Source organism: Acartia tonsa, chromosome 5 (assembly GCF_053477335.1).
Source record: "Acartia tonsa isolate MP-2025a chromosome 5, ASM5347733v1, whole genome shotgun sequence".
NCBI lineage: Eukaryota > Metazoa > Arthropoda > Copepoda > Calanoida > Acartiidae > Acartia > Acartia tonsa.
In genome coordinates, this window is record NC_137264.1 from 10783930 (window position 1) to 10802195 (window position 18266).

General features: G+C 33.0%; 2 protein-coding genes across 2 annotated transcripts in view; both read left to right on the forward strand.

Moving 5' to 3' along the window:
* The window catches only part of LOC145319931 (uncharacterized), a 137591-nt gene that overhangs the window by 36290 nt on the left and 83035 nt on the right, over positions 1-18266 (forward strand). The gene's annotated exons all lie outside the window — the stretch shown is intronic.
* On the forward strand, positions 399-18006 carry nau (myogenic-determination protein nautilus). Its single transcript, XM_080162330.1, has 8 exons — positions 399-568; positions 1242-1314; positions 2748-2823; positions 3480-3551; positions 4996-5061; positions 5448-5489; positions 13632-13683; positions 17915-18006. The coding sequence occupies exons 1-8, from the start codon at positions 511-513 to the stop codon at positions 18004-18006; spliced, it is 531 nt and encodes a 176-aa protein (XP_080018456.1). The 5' UTR covers positions 399-510.

The following is an 18266-nucleotide window of genomic DNA, read 5'->3' on the forward strand; positions in this document are numbered from 1 at the left end:
GTTCTCAGTAGCCACTGAACTGAGTTCTTCACTTTAAGGAAGCTTCACATAGGTCCTGGGGATGGTGTTTAATTTTTTTAAGGGTGTTAGCTTTTTACGCCCCTTTCTATATACTAGATTCATGGGGCTCAGCTGCTAGTATTTAAAAGTAAACAATTTTTAAGTCAATATTAATGATACAAATTTTAAAATTTAAAGCTGTTTTAAAAAAAATCATATTTTACCTTTTTAAAGCTGTTAATTAACTAGATACTCTTAATTTTATTAACCTTATAAACGGATAGATCCTGTAGATACAGAGCAGCAGCACTCCTAAAAATGGGGAAATAAAATGCCAATTTAGGCTTAAAAGCAAAGCTAAGTTTTTAAAGCAGTGTTTCAAATGTTTGAGAGCCGAAAAGTGTCATAACATAATCTTATCAAAACCTAGAAAATGTTCAAATTAGAATAAATGTGATAAAAATACTAGGATACCGATAGACGAGAAAATAAAATTTCTAAAATTAAAAAATGAAATCAGAAATTTACCGCAGTGAAAAAAGTAACATAGTGGATCAATTTTATGAAGGTAAGTTATAATTATTAAGGTTAACAATGGATATAGAATATATGTGGATACTATGACAGGGGAAAAATTGTTGTCCATTTAGGTTACTAACATGGACATTACTTATTGGTCAGTTCGTTCATTCAGTAGGAGGGGGGGGGGAATGGTGGTAAATGGGGGTGATGGGGAATTTTTATTCTAGCCAGCTACAAGTTTCACGTTATTAGAGTACTTGATGGAATAAGATCCAAGTAATATCCATTACTAGGTTGACAATATCCATAAAAGCGAAGCTCAGAAACAAATAAATAATGTCCGTAACGCAGAAAAAAATTCTGATACTATTTTGCTTAACGAAAGAAAATTAAGAATTGTTTGTCAGAATTCTGGTCCCTGAGAGTTTAATCAGATAGATAGATAGATAGATAGATAGATTTATAACGAACATATTAAGAAATAAACCGCTAGAATGACAGCCATTTTATTATTTAAATTTTTATTTGAATAAAAGTAGCCACCTTTTTTAGATTCATAACGAACATATTAACAGATAAACCGCTAAAAAGACAGACTGACTGACATTTTATTATTTAAATTTTGATTTAGGTATAAGTAGCCACCTTTTTTAGATTCATAACGAACATATTAACAGATAAACCGCTAGAAAGACAGACTGATAGACATATTTTTTTAGATTTTGATGTGGATGATAGCAGCCACCTAGTTGTACCTGGCCAAACGGATGGTTGTCTCATCTGGGCCTGCAGGTAAATAGAAAGATAGATAGATATAGTTGTACCTGGCCAGACGGATGGCTGTCTCATCTGGGCCTGCAGGTAGATAGATAGATATAGTTGTACCTGGCCAAACGGATGGCTGTCTCATCTGGGCCTGCAGGTAGATAGATAGATATAGTTGTACCTGGCCAGACGGATGGTTGTCTCATCTGGGCCTGCAGGTAGATAGATAGATAGATATAGTTGTACCTGGCCAGACTAATGGTTGTCTCATCTGGGCCTGCAGGTAGATAGATAGATATAGTTGTACCTGGCCAGACTAAAGGCTGTCTCATCTGGGCATGCAGGTAGATAGATAGATATAGTTGTACCTGGCCAGACTAATGGCTGTCTCATCTGGGCCTGCAGGTAGATAGATAGATATAGTTGTACCTGGCCAGACTAATGGCTGTCTCATCTGGGCCTGCAGGTAGATAGATAGATAGATACATAGATAGATATAGTTGTACCTGGCCAGAATAATGGCTGTCTCATCTGGGCCTGCAGGTAGATAGATAGATATAGTTGTAACTGGCCAGACTAATGGTTGTCTCATCTGGGCCTGCAGGTAGATAGATAGATAGAAACATAGATAGATATAGTTGTACCTGGCCAGACTAATGGTTGTCTCATCTGGGCATGCAGGTAGATAGATAGATATAGTTGTACCTGGCCAGACTAATGGTTGTCTCATCTGGGCCTGCAGGTAGATAGATAGATAGATATAGTTGTACCTGGCCTGACGGATGGTTTTCTCATCTGGGCCTGCAGGTAGTAACATATTGGAGGGAAGAAAGGCTTGTGGATCAATTTAATCTTTATTTCCAGTTTAGATGCTTTGAAATTTTTTTGTGGAAAGAGGGATTGCCATATTTGGGTCAGGTTTAGACTTCTAGATGACTTTTAAAACTTTGAGGCTTACAGGCGGCTGACTTGCTGCTGCCGAGCCCTGATGATAAGTGAGACAGCATAAACAGAGATAGATCATTTGAAGATACATAGATGTTGCCCTAGTAATAAAAGAATTTTTTGTTGTACATTTCCAATTTTGGCTATAGGATACAACAATTCCAGCATTTTTTAGTTTTCTAATAAAGGAGTAGCAACTCTATAATCGTTACCACAAACTCTGTATTTCCATTCAAAACATTCTGATTTGTACCTACGTTGACAACAATTTTCATAATTATTTAATTTGTGAAAGGTATAATATTATAAACGAAGCATCTCTTTAATCCAGTCCTAAAGTAAAGTATACCTATATTTTAGCAATTTTGCTTCCAATTTACAATTTTGTTTAAACTTGTAAATTAATATTCGGCTTTTTAAGTGCTGACAAACTATAAGTGTTCATGTTCGTTTGTCCTGCCGTCTGATTTAAGACCTACGCTCTCATGGATGTTGTCATCCTTGTTATGTTTCAGAGCTTGCAAACGCCGAGGGGATAAAGTTGATAGAAGACACGCCGCCACTATCAGGGAAAGGAAGAGATTAAGAAAGGTATTTTAGTAGCAAAGCTAATCTACAGCTGGCCAAACGTTCTGTATAATTAATTTACTTTACAAGCCGTTTAATTCACCTGTCATAGCTTTTGCCTCTCGTCTCTCATCCCCACCTACTTATATTCATATTTATTGTCTTTAAAAGCGACGATTTTCTATAATTTTTTTTGGTATAGTCCCTTTTGTGGCAACGCACCTTAAGGAGCGTTTCTTCGTATTTTCAAAGTAGCTTTTCAACTATTTCTAGCCCCTGTGGGGAGCTTTAACCGTGCGGGACAATCGCCTAATCCAATATAACCTAACTTAACCTAAAATAACCTATCAAAAGCCATTTTGAAAATACGACAAATCGCCCTTTTATTTTTTTAACCCTAGAATGGTAAAATCCTAAGCTACCTTTAACTTCATATGAACGTTTTCACAAAATGATATACTTTATTAGCATAACCAGTGGCTGTGTCCTAGCATCTAGGAGCTCTGCATTAAAGCAAAAAATAGCCTAATGAAACCAAAATTGGTAAACATGAAAATTAAAAAAGCCAAAAACCATCCTGGGACCTATGTAATGCTTCAATAAAATTAAAACTAAACTAAAACTAAATACAAAATTTTGTCAAATTGAAAAGAGTCGAATCTATCAAGTTTTCTTTTCAGGTGAATGAAGCATTTGAGATATTAAGAAAACACACATCAGACTCTACAACAACTAATCACAGATTACCAAAGGTACCCTTACATAAAAGTACCAGGATGTTTGTCTGTCTTTCAGTACAGGAGGGTCTCGCTAACCAATATAATGATATGGTTCTCATGATGTAGCTTCTCATAGGTCCTTGGAAGGTTTATAACTATATGGGGGAGGGTACTACCAACCTCCAAAGAGAAATCGCCCCTAGAAAAGAAATACCTTTAAATATTTAAATGGGCGCTAATCCTAAAACATACCTAACTGTTATAGGAATCATCATGCAAACTTTGAAATCAATCGGACAATTATATGATGTCTAAATTAACGAAAAGATCTAACCCAGATCATACCAATAACGAAATTAATTCGGGAAAAAATCACGAAACCTATTAGTGTTTTTCAGCTGTCGTTGGGGGGCAACACATCGTAAAATTGACGACCTCTCCATTTGCCCCCCCAAATATCATTTTGGATTTAATTCCCTTGTTAGTTATACCTTATTCCTGGATCTAACCGTTACAGACGAACCGACCCTAAATATGGAAAAGATTAGTTTTTATCATTTAGAATTTCCTAGGATTAGAAAAATACCTTTGTTTGTAAACTTCAAAATAAAAGAACAGTAAAAAAAACTATCATATTAAAAAGAAGAAATTTAAATTAGATTAGATAACATCTATTATGTGTTTTTAAACGCGAAGCTTTTCTATTATTAAGGTCGGTCCGTACGTAACGGATAGCTTTTTTGTTAATTCTGGCATGTTAGAATTGTCCTATCGATTTCAAACTTTGTATTTTGGTTCCTGCAGTAGTTAGGTACGATTTAGAAAGCATAGCAACTCTATAATCGTTACCAGAATGTCCGTAAGTCCATTTTAAACATGTTTATTTTTAACTTTTCTAACGACAATTTTTTATCTGATGTAATTATCCGATTGATCTGATTTTTGGATTACTGATTCCTATTACAATAAGGCACAATATTGGGGGTTAATGTTCGCTAGTCCATTTTAGAGCTCCGCTTTTATGGATGTTGTCATCCTTGTTTTTCTATCCTTATACTAAAGTAAAAGGATGTTTGTCTGTGTGTCTGTACCAAAGGATCTCGCTAACCGCTGAACCGATCGGGTTCTCCTTAACAGGGTAGATTCTCATATGTCCCGGGAAGGTTTTCAACTATTTCAGGTGAGGGTACCACCACCCTCCCAAGAGAAATCACAAAAAAAAAAACGAAATTTTTTTACGTTCTCGATTTTAAAAGAGAATTCAACGCGAACATAAACGTCAAACGCAACATATTTTAAATATAAAAAAAAAACATTTAGAGTGCCACTAGAGGCCTCTAGGGGCTTAGCCGCTAGTATGTACTAAAGAGGTAGGGTGTTAATGTGATTGTATGTACATTTACGTCCGCAAAGAGCTCTCAAACAGCTGGTTTAATCAATTCATAATCAACGCTTTAAAAAAAAATAATTATTTTAGGTGGAAATATTACGGAACGCCATATGTTATATTGAAACTTTAGAATCAATTCTAAATATGTCACAGGTTTTATTTTAATTACAAGCGAAGCATTGAAGGTTTATTCGTCTGTCTGTCTATCCGTATGTTGATTTTTAATATATACATGGCAAAATCTTTCTTTCGACTTATACAATAGAATTTGATTTTTGTAACATTTAAAAATAATTTGAAAGCATATCTATGAAATCAATTTTTAAAAGTTGATTTTTATTTTTTTCTTATAATTTTATATACCATTTTATTGTTTTAGTTAACAAAGTTACTCTACAAAATATTGCATTGGTGTGAATTGACAGAAAACGGAAATATTTTAATAGCTTTTTATTTCTATATTATTCTATATTAAATTACATGTTATTGCCGTACATAGCCTTGTTAATTGCATATTTTTTATTCTTTATTTGTTTTAGAAAGATGCAGAAAACAAACTTTACAAATTAGCTTCAAATAACGTAAGTATTATAAAAATAACAGGATGTCTAATTATTTGTGGCTTAGGATCTTGCTAATTGTTGAACTGATATGGTTCTTCTTAACAGTGAAGCTTTCTTTATGATTGATCTTTTACTATGGTACCTCCACCCTCTTCATAAAAATCACCCATGGAAAAAATAACATTTTTAACCTTTGCATTTTAATACCCAAAAAGAAAGTGGAGGGTTGGCTTACCTTGAGTGCCTCTAGAGGCGTAGCCGCTAGTATAACTTCGAATAACAGGATTTAAACATGAACCTAGTAAAAGTGTCTAACTTTTTATTGTTGTGACGTAACAAAAATCGAAGGATAAGAGGGGAGGTGGGAAAGGAAACCTCTAAAAAAGAGATGGATTTTTGTTACGTCACAAAGATATAAAGTTAGACACTATTACTAGGTTCTTTAAACATAAATATCTCGTAAACGGCTTGAATGATAGGAATAGAAATATAAGAATAGAAGCATATTCTGAACCCTTTATTCGTCAAATCTAAGAAGGAACATTTCTAGCAGACAAAATTATTGTTTACTTTCGACTCAAGCTGAAGTGGATTCTTAAAAAATGATAGACTCGCTACTCGATAGTGAGGCAAAATTATTTTTGTGAAAAATCATCCAAAAGCACATTAAAAATCTACAAAAATTAAACAAAAGCATATGTTAATAACCTATTAAGATTTTATTAAATTTTTGTAAATTTTTTTATTCGATTTTGGAGGATTTTTTCCAAAATAATTTTGCCTTACCAGCGAGTAGCCAGCCTAACTTTTTTTTTAAAGAATCCTACTCTGTTTGAAGCTTACAAATTGAAGACGAAATTTTTGGGCAATTAATTCTGATTCCGCAATTCGTAACCAATGAGATTAAATGTATGTACCGATGCGATTCTCCTATTGGCTCAATCAGACATTACCTCTCTTTCTTAGTACCTTTATTATGATAGGCCAACAATTCTATTTAGCGAAAATGTATTCAATAAGGGGAAATGTTATTATCTCAGCTTTTTATTAAGATAGACTGCTATTTTTTGTGAAGATTCCTTTTTTCAAAGAGTAGCCAGTACACAACTTTCTTAGTCTGTTATTCTCTCAAACATGCCACAGAAGACATATTATTTTTTATAAAGGTTTTGTGATTTCAAACCATGGATGTCAATCCATGACTTTTTTGTGCTTCCCTATTTATGGATGTTGTCATTCTTGTTTACTAAAAAACAAAAGTTAAATGTTGGAAGTTACTCTCCAATATGGATTTGAAACGGATTAATATTCACTGGATTAAGGTTGTTTAAAATAAGCCCGTGCCTTCGGCATCTTGGGCCTAAAAAAAACTGGTTTTAATCTTTAATTGTACATTCTATATCCGCAAAAAGCTGTCTATTATATGACGCGATAAATAACTATTCTAACCCCTTCCAAACCACAAGTAATGAAAAACTGTCTATCTATTATCTGTAGACGTAATTAATCAACAAACAAAGATGACAACATTCATGAGTAGCGAAGCCCAAAAAAATCATGGAATGGACAAACGGACAAAGTAAGTTATAAAGCAGATGTTCAGTTACATAACAAAAAAACTTTTAAAAGCATTTAAAAAATAAAGTTTATGAAATTTGAAGCATGGCCGAGAGACAGACTGATAAAACAAACTCCCATAGCATTACAGACTGACGGACGGACAGGTGCAATTACCTAGTAGCTCTGCTACTAGGTAATGTCTAATTATTTGTAGACTTAATCATTCAATAATAAAGAAATCTGCGAGGATAGTCTGCACCTTGAGTCTCAAGGTCTAATAATGGCAACAGCATTGAAAACTAATCAACCTTTGTCTTTAAGTTCCTACAAACATACCAAAAAATATATTTGACTTTGGATGTGTGTCCAATAAAATTTCGTATACCACTGGGACAATGGGTCTAAAGTTTTAAAGGAAGCTATGTATTGGTCATTGAATATATTTTAGGCTTTTTTAAGGTTACTTACACACCTCCACCATAACCTTTAAAAATAACACCCTTCCTAACACAAATCTTTTTGATAATTGTTATATAAGTTATTACAATACCTACCATGTTGGCTTTTCTTATAAATATAATGGAAGACGAAGAAAGTCCCTCAAATAAAATTCTGACGCCATAAAAATGAGGAATAAGGAGAGGAGGAGTGGGAAAGAAAACCCCTAAAAAGAGATGGATAATCCCTCGTTTTTATAAGGTCACATGATTTCCCAGTTAAGTATTTAAATCTTCTAAAGATTAGTTTCACAATTCCAGCTGTTTTGTGGAACCCTCAATTAATATCAGACAGTCGTGGAAAAGGTAATAATGAGAAAAGTGATTAGATATTTATAAAACAGTTTTTACATTTTAACGATATTTTGGAATAGCGGTTACGCCCCTAGAGCCTTCTACGTGTACTTTTATTTCAGATTTAAAAAGAAAAAGGAATTTTGATTTTATTTTTGTTAATTTAATTTTTTGTGTGGGGGTTGATTTTCTTGTAAGGGTGGTGGTTAACTCCCCCAAAATAGTTAATAAAAACCTTCCTAGGACCAATGAAAGAATACCCTATAAAGGAGAACTACATCGGTTCACCGGATCCTTCGTTACAGACAGACAGGCGGATGTACTTACGTATCGCAGCATTAACAACCTTAACTAAACCTTATTTATTACACATTTACAGAGCACCCAAAAATGTTTTTTTTTATGTCTACCCGTGATCAATGGATATAGGATATATGTGGATATATTGACAGGGGAGAATTTGTCGTCAATTTAACTTACTAATATCGACCTCATTTTATGGGCCAGTTCATTCATCCAGTAGTAGGGGAGGATATTAGGTAAAATGGGTGTATGAGGGGTTTGTTTATTTTAGCCAGCTGCAGGTATTACTTTATCAGAGTACATGAAAACCTGTTGCAACATCCAAGTAATAATATATCGATTCAGTTAACAATGTACATAGTAATATAATATATTAATGATATTATTGCATGAAGAATTTATATTCTTCAATCAGACAAAAGTAAATGAAATATAAATTAATCTGCCTCCCAATTCTCAAGGGTATAAAGATAGAATTTTATTTTCCTAGTTTGTCCGCAGAAACATGAATAACAATAGGTTTTTTTTTCTATTTCATAATGACAAGGGTCGTTTGACCGTTGAGGCTTTTCAGCAGCGTTGCGGAGCCGTTTGATTTTGGTGCGGCTCCGGCTACGGCTCTAGCTCTGGCTCCGACCTAAAATCAAGAAAAAACTCGACATATTTTTTCTCACGTCTATTTTTGTCTTTTGAATGTTTTAAAAGTTAAATTTTTGATAAAAATGGACTAAAAATGGATAAAAAATTTACACATGACAAAACAGAGTTACCAAATTATAATTTATAAAAAATCTCTTTATTTATCCAGTCCGGAGCCGGAGCCGTTTTTTAAGGAAATTTACGGCTCCGGCTCCAGCAAAATAGTGCGGCTACACGGCTCCGGCTCAGGCTCCGCAACACTGCTTTTCAGAAAAGGAAAGGACATTGGATTGTAAATATGCTGGTACCCAAACATTTTAAAACACGTTTCCCCCATTCGTTGGACTTAAAAAGTAGGTACTTTTATTAGTTCTTGAGTGGTTGCTGTATGAATACTTTCAAAGCAATAATCTAATTCTAAAGAAGCATTTATTTTGTTTATCATCATTGGGAATGTACACAATTTTTTCGTCCATTGTCTTATCACTTAAGACACCTGAATGTTGACAAAAAAATGTCTTATTTTTTCTTAGATGAAGTATGGAGCATCATACTTATTAATAATTCTAATAACGCGAAGTCTGCATATACTTACAAATAGACAAGAATTATAGAGTAACCTAACCCCGGAAAATCGGCGAAAGAAAAGTAATGACTTTGAAAAAAAAACTAATAACCAATTATATCAGGAAATTTCCACTTAAAAATAATTGTAATTTTCCTTGTTATACAATTAAACCCCTAATCAGTAATCACTCTTCTTTTTAAATTGTATATTTTAAGGAATCTCCACCTCCCCCCCCCCCCCCCCCTCCAATCGACACATTGTGTTGTTTGATATGAAAACTATTTTTTTGGGGTGGGCTTGTTTTCTTTGAAATTTTATATATTTCTCACTAAATAGCCTAAAAACAGTATCAAAGTATCAATGATGCTGCGCAAAATGGTACAAAAAAAATGACGTCATACTATAAAGTTATCCAATGAGAGGCCAGTATACATTGTAATTGACCAATGGTAAAATATATACTCGCCTCTCATTGGTTATTTTATCATATGACGTCAATTTTTTTGTACCATTTTGCGCAGCATCAGTATCAATTCCTAGATTTTCTCAGAATTCTAGACTAATCGTTTCATTAAAAAAATGTATAATTTTACTTATCTATGATTAAAAGTTCCGTGGCCTAAGGGGGTGGGGGGGGGGGGGGTATGTGGTGCAGGGGTTCAAATGTTCCATACAATCATAAAACATAAATTTCAGCTTAAAAATATTTTTTTACTAATGTTGTTTTGATGACGAGAAATTCTTCTTTTTCTTTTGATTGGCTTTTATTGACAGTGAGTAAGAATTGCTAAATTTAGAAATTACAAAATAATCGCGTTCTTTCATTCATTTTTTTCATTCAGCAAAGCTATTCTTAAGTTTATCTATAATACAAAGTAGAATGATGTCTGTCCGTGCGTCTGTCTGTCCCTTAGGAGCTCGGTAACCACTGAACCGATCGGATTCTACTCTTAAGGAAATATACCTACTGGTCCTGTGGTGGTTATTTCTTAAGTGGTGGGAGAACCCCAACCCCCAATGCAAAAAAAACAAAAAAAAACTAAAATTTTTTTCTCGAAAAGTTCGAAAATAGTGGTTGCACCTCCAATTTTTTTTAATTTCCTTATGGGGCACATCCCCTAGAGGCTAGGGGCGAAGCCGCTAGTATTGTTATACAGTATAGCCTGAAAAAAGCCTAAGAGGACGGGATATACCACGAGATCTCATTTTGGTAAATAATTGAACCAAATCTTGCTTAATTGCTGTGCATGGTTATATGGTCAAACCCTCTGACAACCAACCCTTTGATTGCACGACCTTTAGCTGTAAGTCCTAACTTTGCATGGAAATGAATTGCGCCTGTTTTGAGACAAGGCCCTACTCTTGCTATTTTATTTGCACACCTTAAATAGCAGTTAGGAACCTCTTTTAACGTCTTTGGTTATGACGTGGAGTTCTGCCGAAATTCGAACCTATCAACTTCCCGCCACAGTCACGGGTTTTCTTAAACAATACATTCAACAACAAAAAGTTAAAATAAAACAAGGATGTCAGTGTTTATATAATAGAAATAGAAGAGTAGAAGAATATTCTGAACCCTTTTTTCGTCAAATCTAAGAGAGAACATTCCTAGCAGACAAAAGTATTGTTTACTTTCGACTCAAGCTGATGTGGATTCTTAAAAAATGATAGACTCGCTATTCGATAGTGAGGCAAAATTATTTTTGTGAAAAATCATCCAAAAGCACATTAAAAATCTACAAAAATTAAACAAAATCATATATTAATAACCCTCTTAAGATTTTATTTCATTTTTGTAAATTTTTTTATTCGATTTTGGAGGATTTTTCACAAAAATAATTTTGCCTCACCAGCGAGTTGCCAGCCTAACTTTTTTTTTAAGAATCCAACTTTGTTTCAAGCTTTCAAATTGTAAACGAAATTTTTGGGCAATTAATTCTGATTCCGCAAAGCTTTCTACTAAGAAAATATACTGTTAACAGCTGACTTTTATGTATGTATGAAATGAAAAAAACATGCCTTCGTAGGAAAATGTGTACATAATTTCAACCAATGAGATCCAATGTAAATTCCGATGCGATTCTCCTATTGGCTCAATCAGACATTCCCTCTCTTTCTTAGTACCTTTATTGTTTATATGTAGCAAAAAGTAAAAAAGAAAAACAGTCAAACAGAAAAAGTCATTACTTAGTATCCATTGAAATTACTATCTTGAATAGCAGCTAAGAATTAGAGCCTTAGCATCGTTGTTCACGGAAAAATGAACCATCAGCCTTATGAATTGTGGAGTAAGTTGATAAAAAATCTTTTATCCCCCATCCGCAAAAAACCTCATAAGACATAATAACTTTATAGGAACAGTTTGACTTAAGAATGGCGTTTGACATAATCGTATTGTGAAATATAAACATTAAAAACAAAAGTCAAAGTTTAAAAATTCGTATTTTATAAAAAAAATTATATCCATTTTTTATTTTAGATGCATAAATATATCATAATTTCAAATATAAATTATTGTTAGTCTGTAAATCAGATAAACTGAACTAATATGAACTAAATTTTGAGCATACACGTAAAGGAAGGTTGAGGACATTTAATTTAAAATTATACTAATACACAAAGTTTTATAATCATGTCACCTTATTCGTTGACTTAAAACTTTGGGAACTTTTATTGAATTTTATTGGTTGATTTCAAACTATTAGTGTTCGACTTTTCAACCAATAATGCAAATTAATAGAATAACTAATTTTATGTCAAATGATATATTTTTTAAATGAAATGAAAATATGGAAGGGGGGAGTTTTGTTTCTTCTAATGCCTAACTATTGCAGGTAGCCTTAACCTTACGGGCTACCTATTATCTAAAATAACCCAACCTAACCTGACCTAAAGTATTATAGAAAAACTACCCAATCCTCTTCTTTTTTACTTATCTTTAAAAAATATGCTTATTTGCTTAAGCTGCTGGTAATTAATAAAAGTATAAAGAATACTTGTTGTCTTGACGTAGGAAGGTATTAATGCTTTTAAACTTTTTCTGGTTATAAACATTAGAATTACGTCATACTGTCCGTTACCAAGCAGTTTGGGAGCGAAGCTGGATATCTATAAGTTGTTTTTCTGTCTGTGACGAAAATCAAACGGTTAAAAGGATAGATTAATTGAAATTAAGCCATTCAAAAAACTACTTTTACAAAAAGATTTTATATATAAATTAACTGTTAGATATTTAATTCATATTTTAATTTCTACATTAAATCATACCGTTATACCAAGCCCTGTCAAATCTTTGTGCTAATATTATGTTTCAATTTTTAAAGCGGAGCTTTTCTATAATTAGGGTCGGTCCGTACGTTCGTTCGTCCAGAACGGAAAGCTTTTTCTTTAAATTAGGCATTTTAGAATTGTCCTTCGATTTCAAAATTTTCATGGTGATTCCTGTAGTAGTTAGGTAAGCGTAGCATCTCTATAATCATTATCAGAATGTCTGTACGTTCATTTTAAAACATGACTATTTTTAACTTTTTTATATGAAATAATTATACGATTGATCTGATTTTTGAGATACTGATTCCTAGAACAGCAAAGTACAGTGTTATAAGCGAAGCATCTCTATAATCAAGTCCTAAAAACGTCAGTATGTCCTTAACCAGTATCATGAATTTTAATCAGTTTTGCAACAAATTAACTTACAATTTTGTACATATAAGCTTATCCATTAATTTTCAGTTTATTCAGTTCTGACACTCTACTAGTGTTAATGTTCGTTTGTCCTTCCATTTCAGAGCTTCGCTTTTATGGGTGTTGTGATTCTTGTTTATAAGAGGTATAGACCAATTAACTTTTATAAACAGTTTTTTAACTTAGTACTTTCATAAGAATATTCTGGATTTACAACAAAAAAAACAATCTCAGATCTTTTAACTTTTACAAGTATCTGCGCCCCAACATTTAGGGGCTCTTTATTGGAAGGAGCCAAAAAAGTCTAAGAATGAAGTCTTGCAATAAAAAAAAGTCTTAAACCATCCCGTAACCAATGTGGATCTTCCCTAAAATGGAAAACTCCATAGTTCAAACTTCAGAAATTATTACAATCTTAAACTTAAAACATACAAAATATGTATAATAAGATATCCAAAAAAAAATTTCTTCAAATGTATCAACAGAACATTACATCTTCTAAACAAACTAAAGAACGTAGCTGTTCAAAATTAGAATTTATATGTTGAAAAAATCTTCTAATATATTTTGAAAAAATCGTCCAATTTGTATTGTAAATGCTAATCTTTATTTCAGGGAAGTTTAAATATCTTGTCTCCCTCTTCAAATAATCAACATTTAAAAACAGGTATATATATTTTAATAAGTAGCTCCGCTATAAACATCCGTCTGTCCGACTAAATAATTCTTTTGATTCCTGTGACGTCATAAAAATGAGGCAGATGAGAGGAGACGTGGGAAAGAAAACCCCTAAAAAAGAGATGGAGAATCCCTCATTTTTACGACGTCACAGGAATCAAAAGTGGTGCAGATTGGGCTTCGTCGTACCGTATTATAGCTAGTTTTCTTAATCTTATAACTTTTCATTTCAATATCCGCGAAAAGATGACTATGATACATAGATAACTTTTAATATTAATGTAATTAAATTTTGTTATCGTACTTAAATTACAATGCATCTTTTCTTATTAGTTTTTTTTTAACACAGTAATAGTGTCTGACTGATTATGACGTAACAAAAAAATTAGCCAATGAGAGGCCGTTATTTACCAATGGTAAAATTTATAGTGGCCTATCATTGGCTAATTTTTTTGTTACGTCATAATCAGTCAGACACTATTACTGTGTTCGTTTTTTTTCATTACATCATTGCGTTTTGTGACTATATGCGGTCTTGTTTTCCCTTAAATTCCTTGTTAGGAAAACATGACCCCCCTATCTTGATATAAAATGCAACATCATTTCTTTCCTATGCCTACACATACCTGCGCCCGGTTCCATGCCATACAGATATATCAAGTACCAAATATAACCTAGCCTTACCTGGATTAAAATAATAAATAAACGGACAAAACAAATTCTTTCAATTTCTGGGTATAGTCCCTTTCGTGGCAACGCACCTTAAGGGGCGATTCTTCGTATTTTTCACGGTAGCTTTTCTCCTATTTCTAGCCACTGCATGGGGCTCTACCCCTGCGGGGCCAATTGCCTAACCCTGTGGGCCAATCACCTGACCCAATATAACCTACCTAACCTAAAATAACATACAAAAAGCCATTTTAAAAATACGAAGAATCTCCCCTTAAGGGGCGTTGCCACGAAAGGGACTATTCCCCAATTTCTTTTAAAATAAAATGTTTGGGGGGTTCTGTGCTCGAATAAAAAATTTCTTTTTCTGATTCTTTTTACAGTAAAGGCTAGGTAGGGCTGGATACACTTATGCACTTTATTGTTTTCCAATATTATTAAAGGGACATTCTTAAAAATTCATTTATGGCAATTATTTCTGCGTTTCGCTTTGATACTTCTTAGAAAACTTAACTTAATTAATAAATATTGAGGATCGTCTTTTCAAATCAATTTTAAAGTAAGATTAAAAATAAGGTATGGAGGAGTTTTTTTCCCAGGCCTAGGGAGGGGGACCCTATCGCTAAGGGGCCCTTACCGACAATGCCTTAACCCCGCGTTGCTACAAAGTACCCAATATAACCTAACCTAACGTAACCTGATATAAAGTAACACGACAAAAGTTCTTCTTTTTTGGGTAATCTTCACTCGATCAGGTTTTGGGATGGTTTTAGGCTATTCTATTTATGATGGTTGTATTCAATTTTCTGCGCCCTTTGAATGCAGAGTTCCTCCTGACGCATCCACTAGTGAATAAGAAAAGTAAAACATGGACGTTTCCTTCAATATTACTTTTTTAGTTTTGTCAATAATGTAGCTGAACTAAGCAGTCACAATTCAATTCAGAGATCAGGGACTGTTAAACTCAAAACAAATTGAATTTCTACATTTATTTTCATGTTTTGAAGAAATTGAGTGCTTTCTACCAAAGTGCATATCGAAAATTGCCCCCTCCCCCCCCTCAACCTAATCTAAAATCAATTGAATATAAGGGCGTTACTTTTCCACTATGCCTAACCCCTATGGGTGGCCCTAACCATGAATATTTTATACATGAGGCCCTTGAACACTTCGTGGCTACCTAGTATCGAATATAACCTAACCTAGAGTAATAAACAAACAGAACAAAAAGCAACCCCTCCCTCAGATTCATATATTTTCGCGGATAATGATAATTGCTATTAATCTTATGATTTTTAATTCAATATACGTCGTTAATTGTCTGTAATACGATACGATACATGAGTTTTCAGTTGTGCTAAGAACCGGTTCTAATCCAACGGATATTTATGGGTTTGAAGCCATCCTGGAAAATCCCTTTCCATGTCCAACAAGACCAGCAAGATAAACAATAAATATTTATATAAACAATTTCAGTCCAGGAAGGGAGGGGACATTGGACTTAAATATTATACTAGCACCTAAAGTTTTATAATTGCGTTAAATTAAATCTAATTAAATCTTGATTGGTTGGTTCAAACTGGAAGTGTTAAAAATGTTCATAATCTGCAGAATGGGTTATTTCGTTCATAAACATCGGGAATGTACATCAATATATCATTTATTGGCTTATCCCTAGGATTCCTGGTTCTTACAGGTTAACAGAAAATTAATCAACATCTAATTTACCCCTCAATATTTTTCAGAATAATATAAAGCAAAGTTACACTTAACATACAACCAACCCTTTGATTGCACAAGTATTAGCAGATCATATTAATGATTTGCGCCTGTTTAATTGCTGAAAACATTCACCTACTCTTTCTTGTCGTAGAAGGAACAATGATTTCTTAAAGAATTAGAATTAATTAATTAAAATACAACCAAAAAGTTTATAATGCACTAGAGTTTAAGAATTTACAATGCAGTTTTGCAATGCTAATCATATCATAATTATTACTTCATTGATTTTATAGATTTATTTATCATTTTAGAACAATTCTTATGAGAAATATCCAATGAAATTTCTTCGCAATTTCACTAATTTGATATACTTAATGTAAACCATATATTTTTCAAATGGTGACTACTGCTTCTAAGTCAGGTGCTTGACATAAAGTAGAAGGGGCGGGGTGGGGGGGTTAAGCGAAATTCAATACCGTTTACAGTTAGAAATTCAAACAAAGGTCGTGCAGTCAAAGGATTGTTTGTAATGGATGTGATCTTTTGTAAGACTAGCTGCATGAATAAAATAAGAAGCAATTTATTTTGCGCATCTTTCTTAGGTATATCTATCTGTGTACATATCTCAACACTTATACAAAATTGAATAATTAAATACAATAGGAATATAAAGGGTGTTAAAAAAATAGCCGATCGCTCAGAATTTGAACCACCATAAGTACTTCAAATCTTGGAGATAGACCCCATAATGTTTAGAGTTTTTAATGGGGCATGAAAAGACCTTTCTTTTGACACCTTAACAAGGTTTCTAACTTAATTTATGCCGATTTGACATAAAAAGACATTCCCATCAAACTTTGAGGCATGACGGCTCTGTCTATTCCTAGTTCTTGACGATTGCCAGGTCTTTCTTTTTGATGCCAAATTGGCTAAGATTGTGTTAGAAACCTTGTTACGGTGTCTAAAGAAAGGTCTTTACATGCCCTATCAAAAGCAGAAAAACATTATGGGGTCTATCTACAAGATTTTAAGTACTTATGGTGGTTCAATTTGTGAGCGATTGGTTTTTAAAAAGACAAATTTTTAATTAAATATGCACTTTCGGCGTAGGGCAAATTTCTCTGCAAGGGCTAGGTCTTAAGCTCTAGGGCTCTGGAAGGGTGAGTAGATTCAAAATTCAATATTGTTTTCTCATTGTCATTGCTTGGGCATGAATTGTATTAATTTTTTATTAGTTTTGGACCAAAACTGTAAGGTTTATATTGAAAAAAGTGAAGCGATTGGTTTTTATTTTAACACCCTATAAGAATAGAAGCATAATCTGAACCCTTTTTTCGTCTAATCTAAAAAGGAACATTTCTAGCAGACAAAAGTATTGTTTACTTTTGACTCAAGCTGATGTGGATTCTTAAAAAATGATAGACTCGCTACTCGATAGTGAGGCAAAATTATTTTTGTGAAAAATCATCCAAAAGCACATTAAAAATCTACAAAAATTAAACAAAATCATATGTTTAAGATTTTATTTAATTTTTGAAAAAATTTTTTGAAGCTTTCAAATTTAAGACGAAATTTTTGGGCAATTAATTCTGATTCCGCAAAGCTTTCTACTAAGAAAATATACTGTTTACAGCTGACTTTTATCTATGTATGAAATGAAAAAAAGATGCGTTCGTAACAAAATGTGTACACAATTTAAACCAATGAAATTAAATGTATGTATCGATGCGATTCTCCTATTGGCTTAATCAGACATTACCTCTCTTTCTTATTACCTTTATTTTAAATACATAAACAGTAAAAATTTTTTGATAGATTTTATATTTTAGGTTCTGGGGAAAAGACAAACGAGCATTTTAATAGTATTCAACGTCTAAGGAATGATTCTGCTTTGATTTGGTGTTTTTATTTCTGCCTTTAATAGATTCAGTAGATTGTCCACGTGTCCAATAAGATCTTGGAAACCATAAAATAAAATTTATGAAATATAAAAAAATTTTAGATCACGGAAAGAAAACGACGTAGTGGGTTTTTTTTCGTATAATCCAGGGAGTAAGGGAGGGGACAATGGGCAATTAATTCAATATAAGAGTTATCAAAGAAAGAGCATGAAATCCAGTTTAATCCAATAAATTTATAGGAAATTATAAAGGGATTGTTAATTGAATAATAGATTTCCAT

Bases quoted from the DNA above. Each gene is read 5' to 3' on its own strand.
- nau (XM_080162330.1), top strand. From the start codon at position 511: ATGAAATCAGAAATTTACCGCAGTGAAAAAAGTAACATAGTGGATCAA. The intron at 1,315-2,747 runs GTAAATAGAAAG...GTTATGTTTCAG, and splicing joins TGTCTCATCTGGGCCTGCAG to AGCTTGCAAACGCCGAGGGG. The intron at 13,684-17,914 runs GTATATATATTT...TTTATATTTTAG, and splicing joins TAATCAACATTTAAAAACAG to GTTCTGGGGAAAAGACAAAC.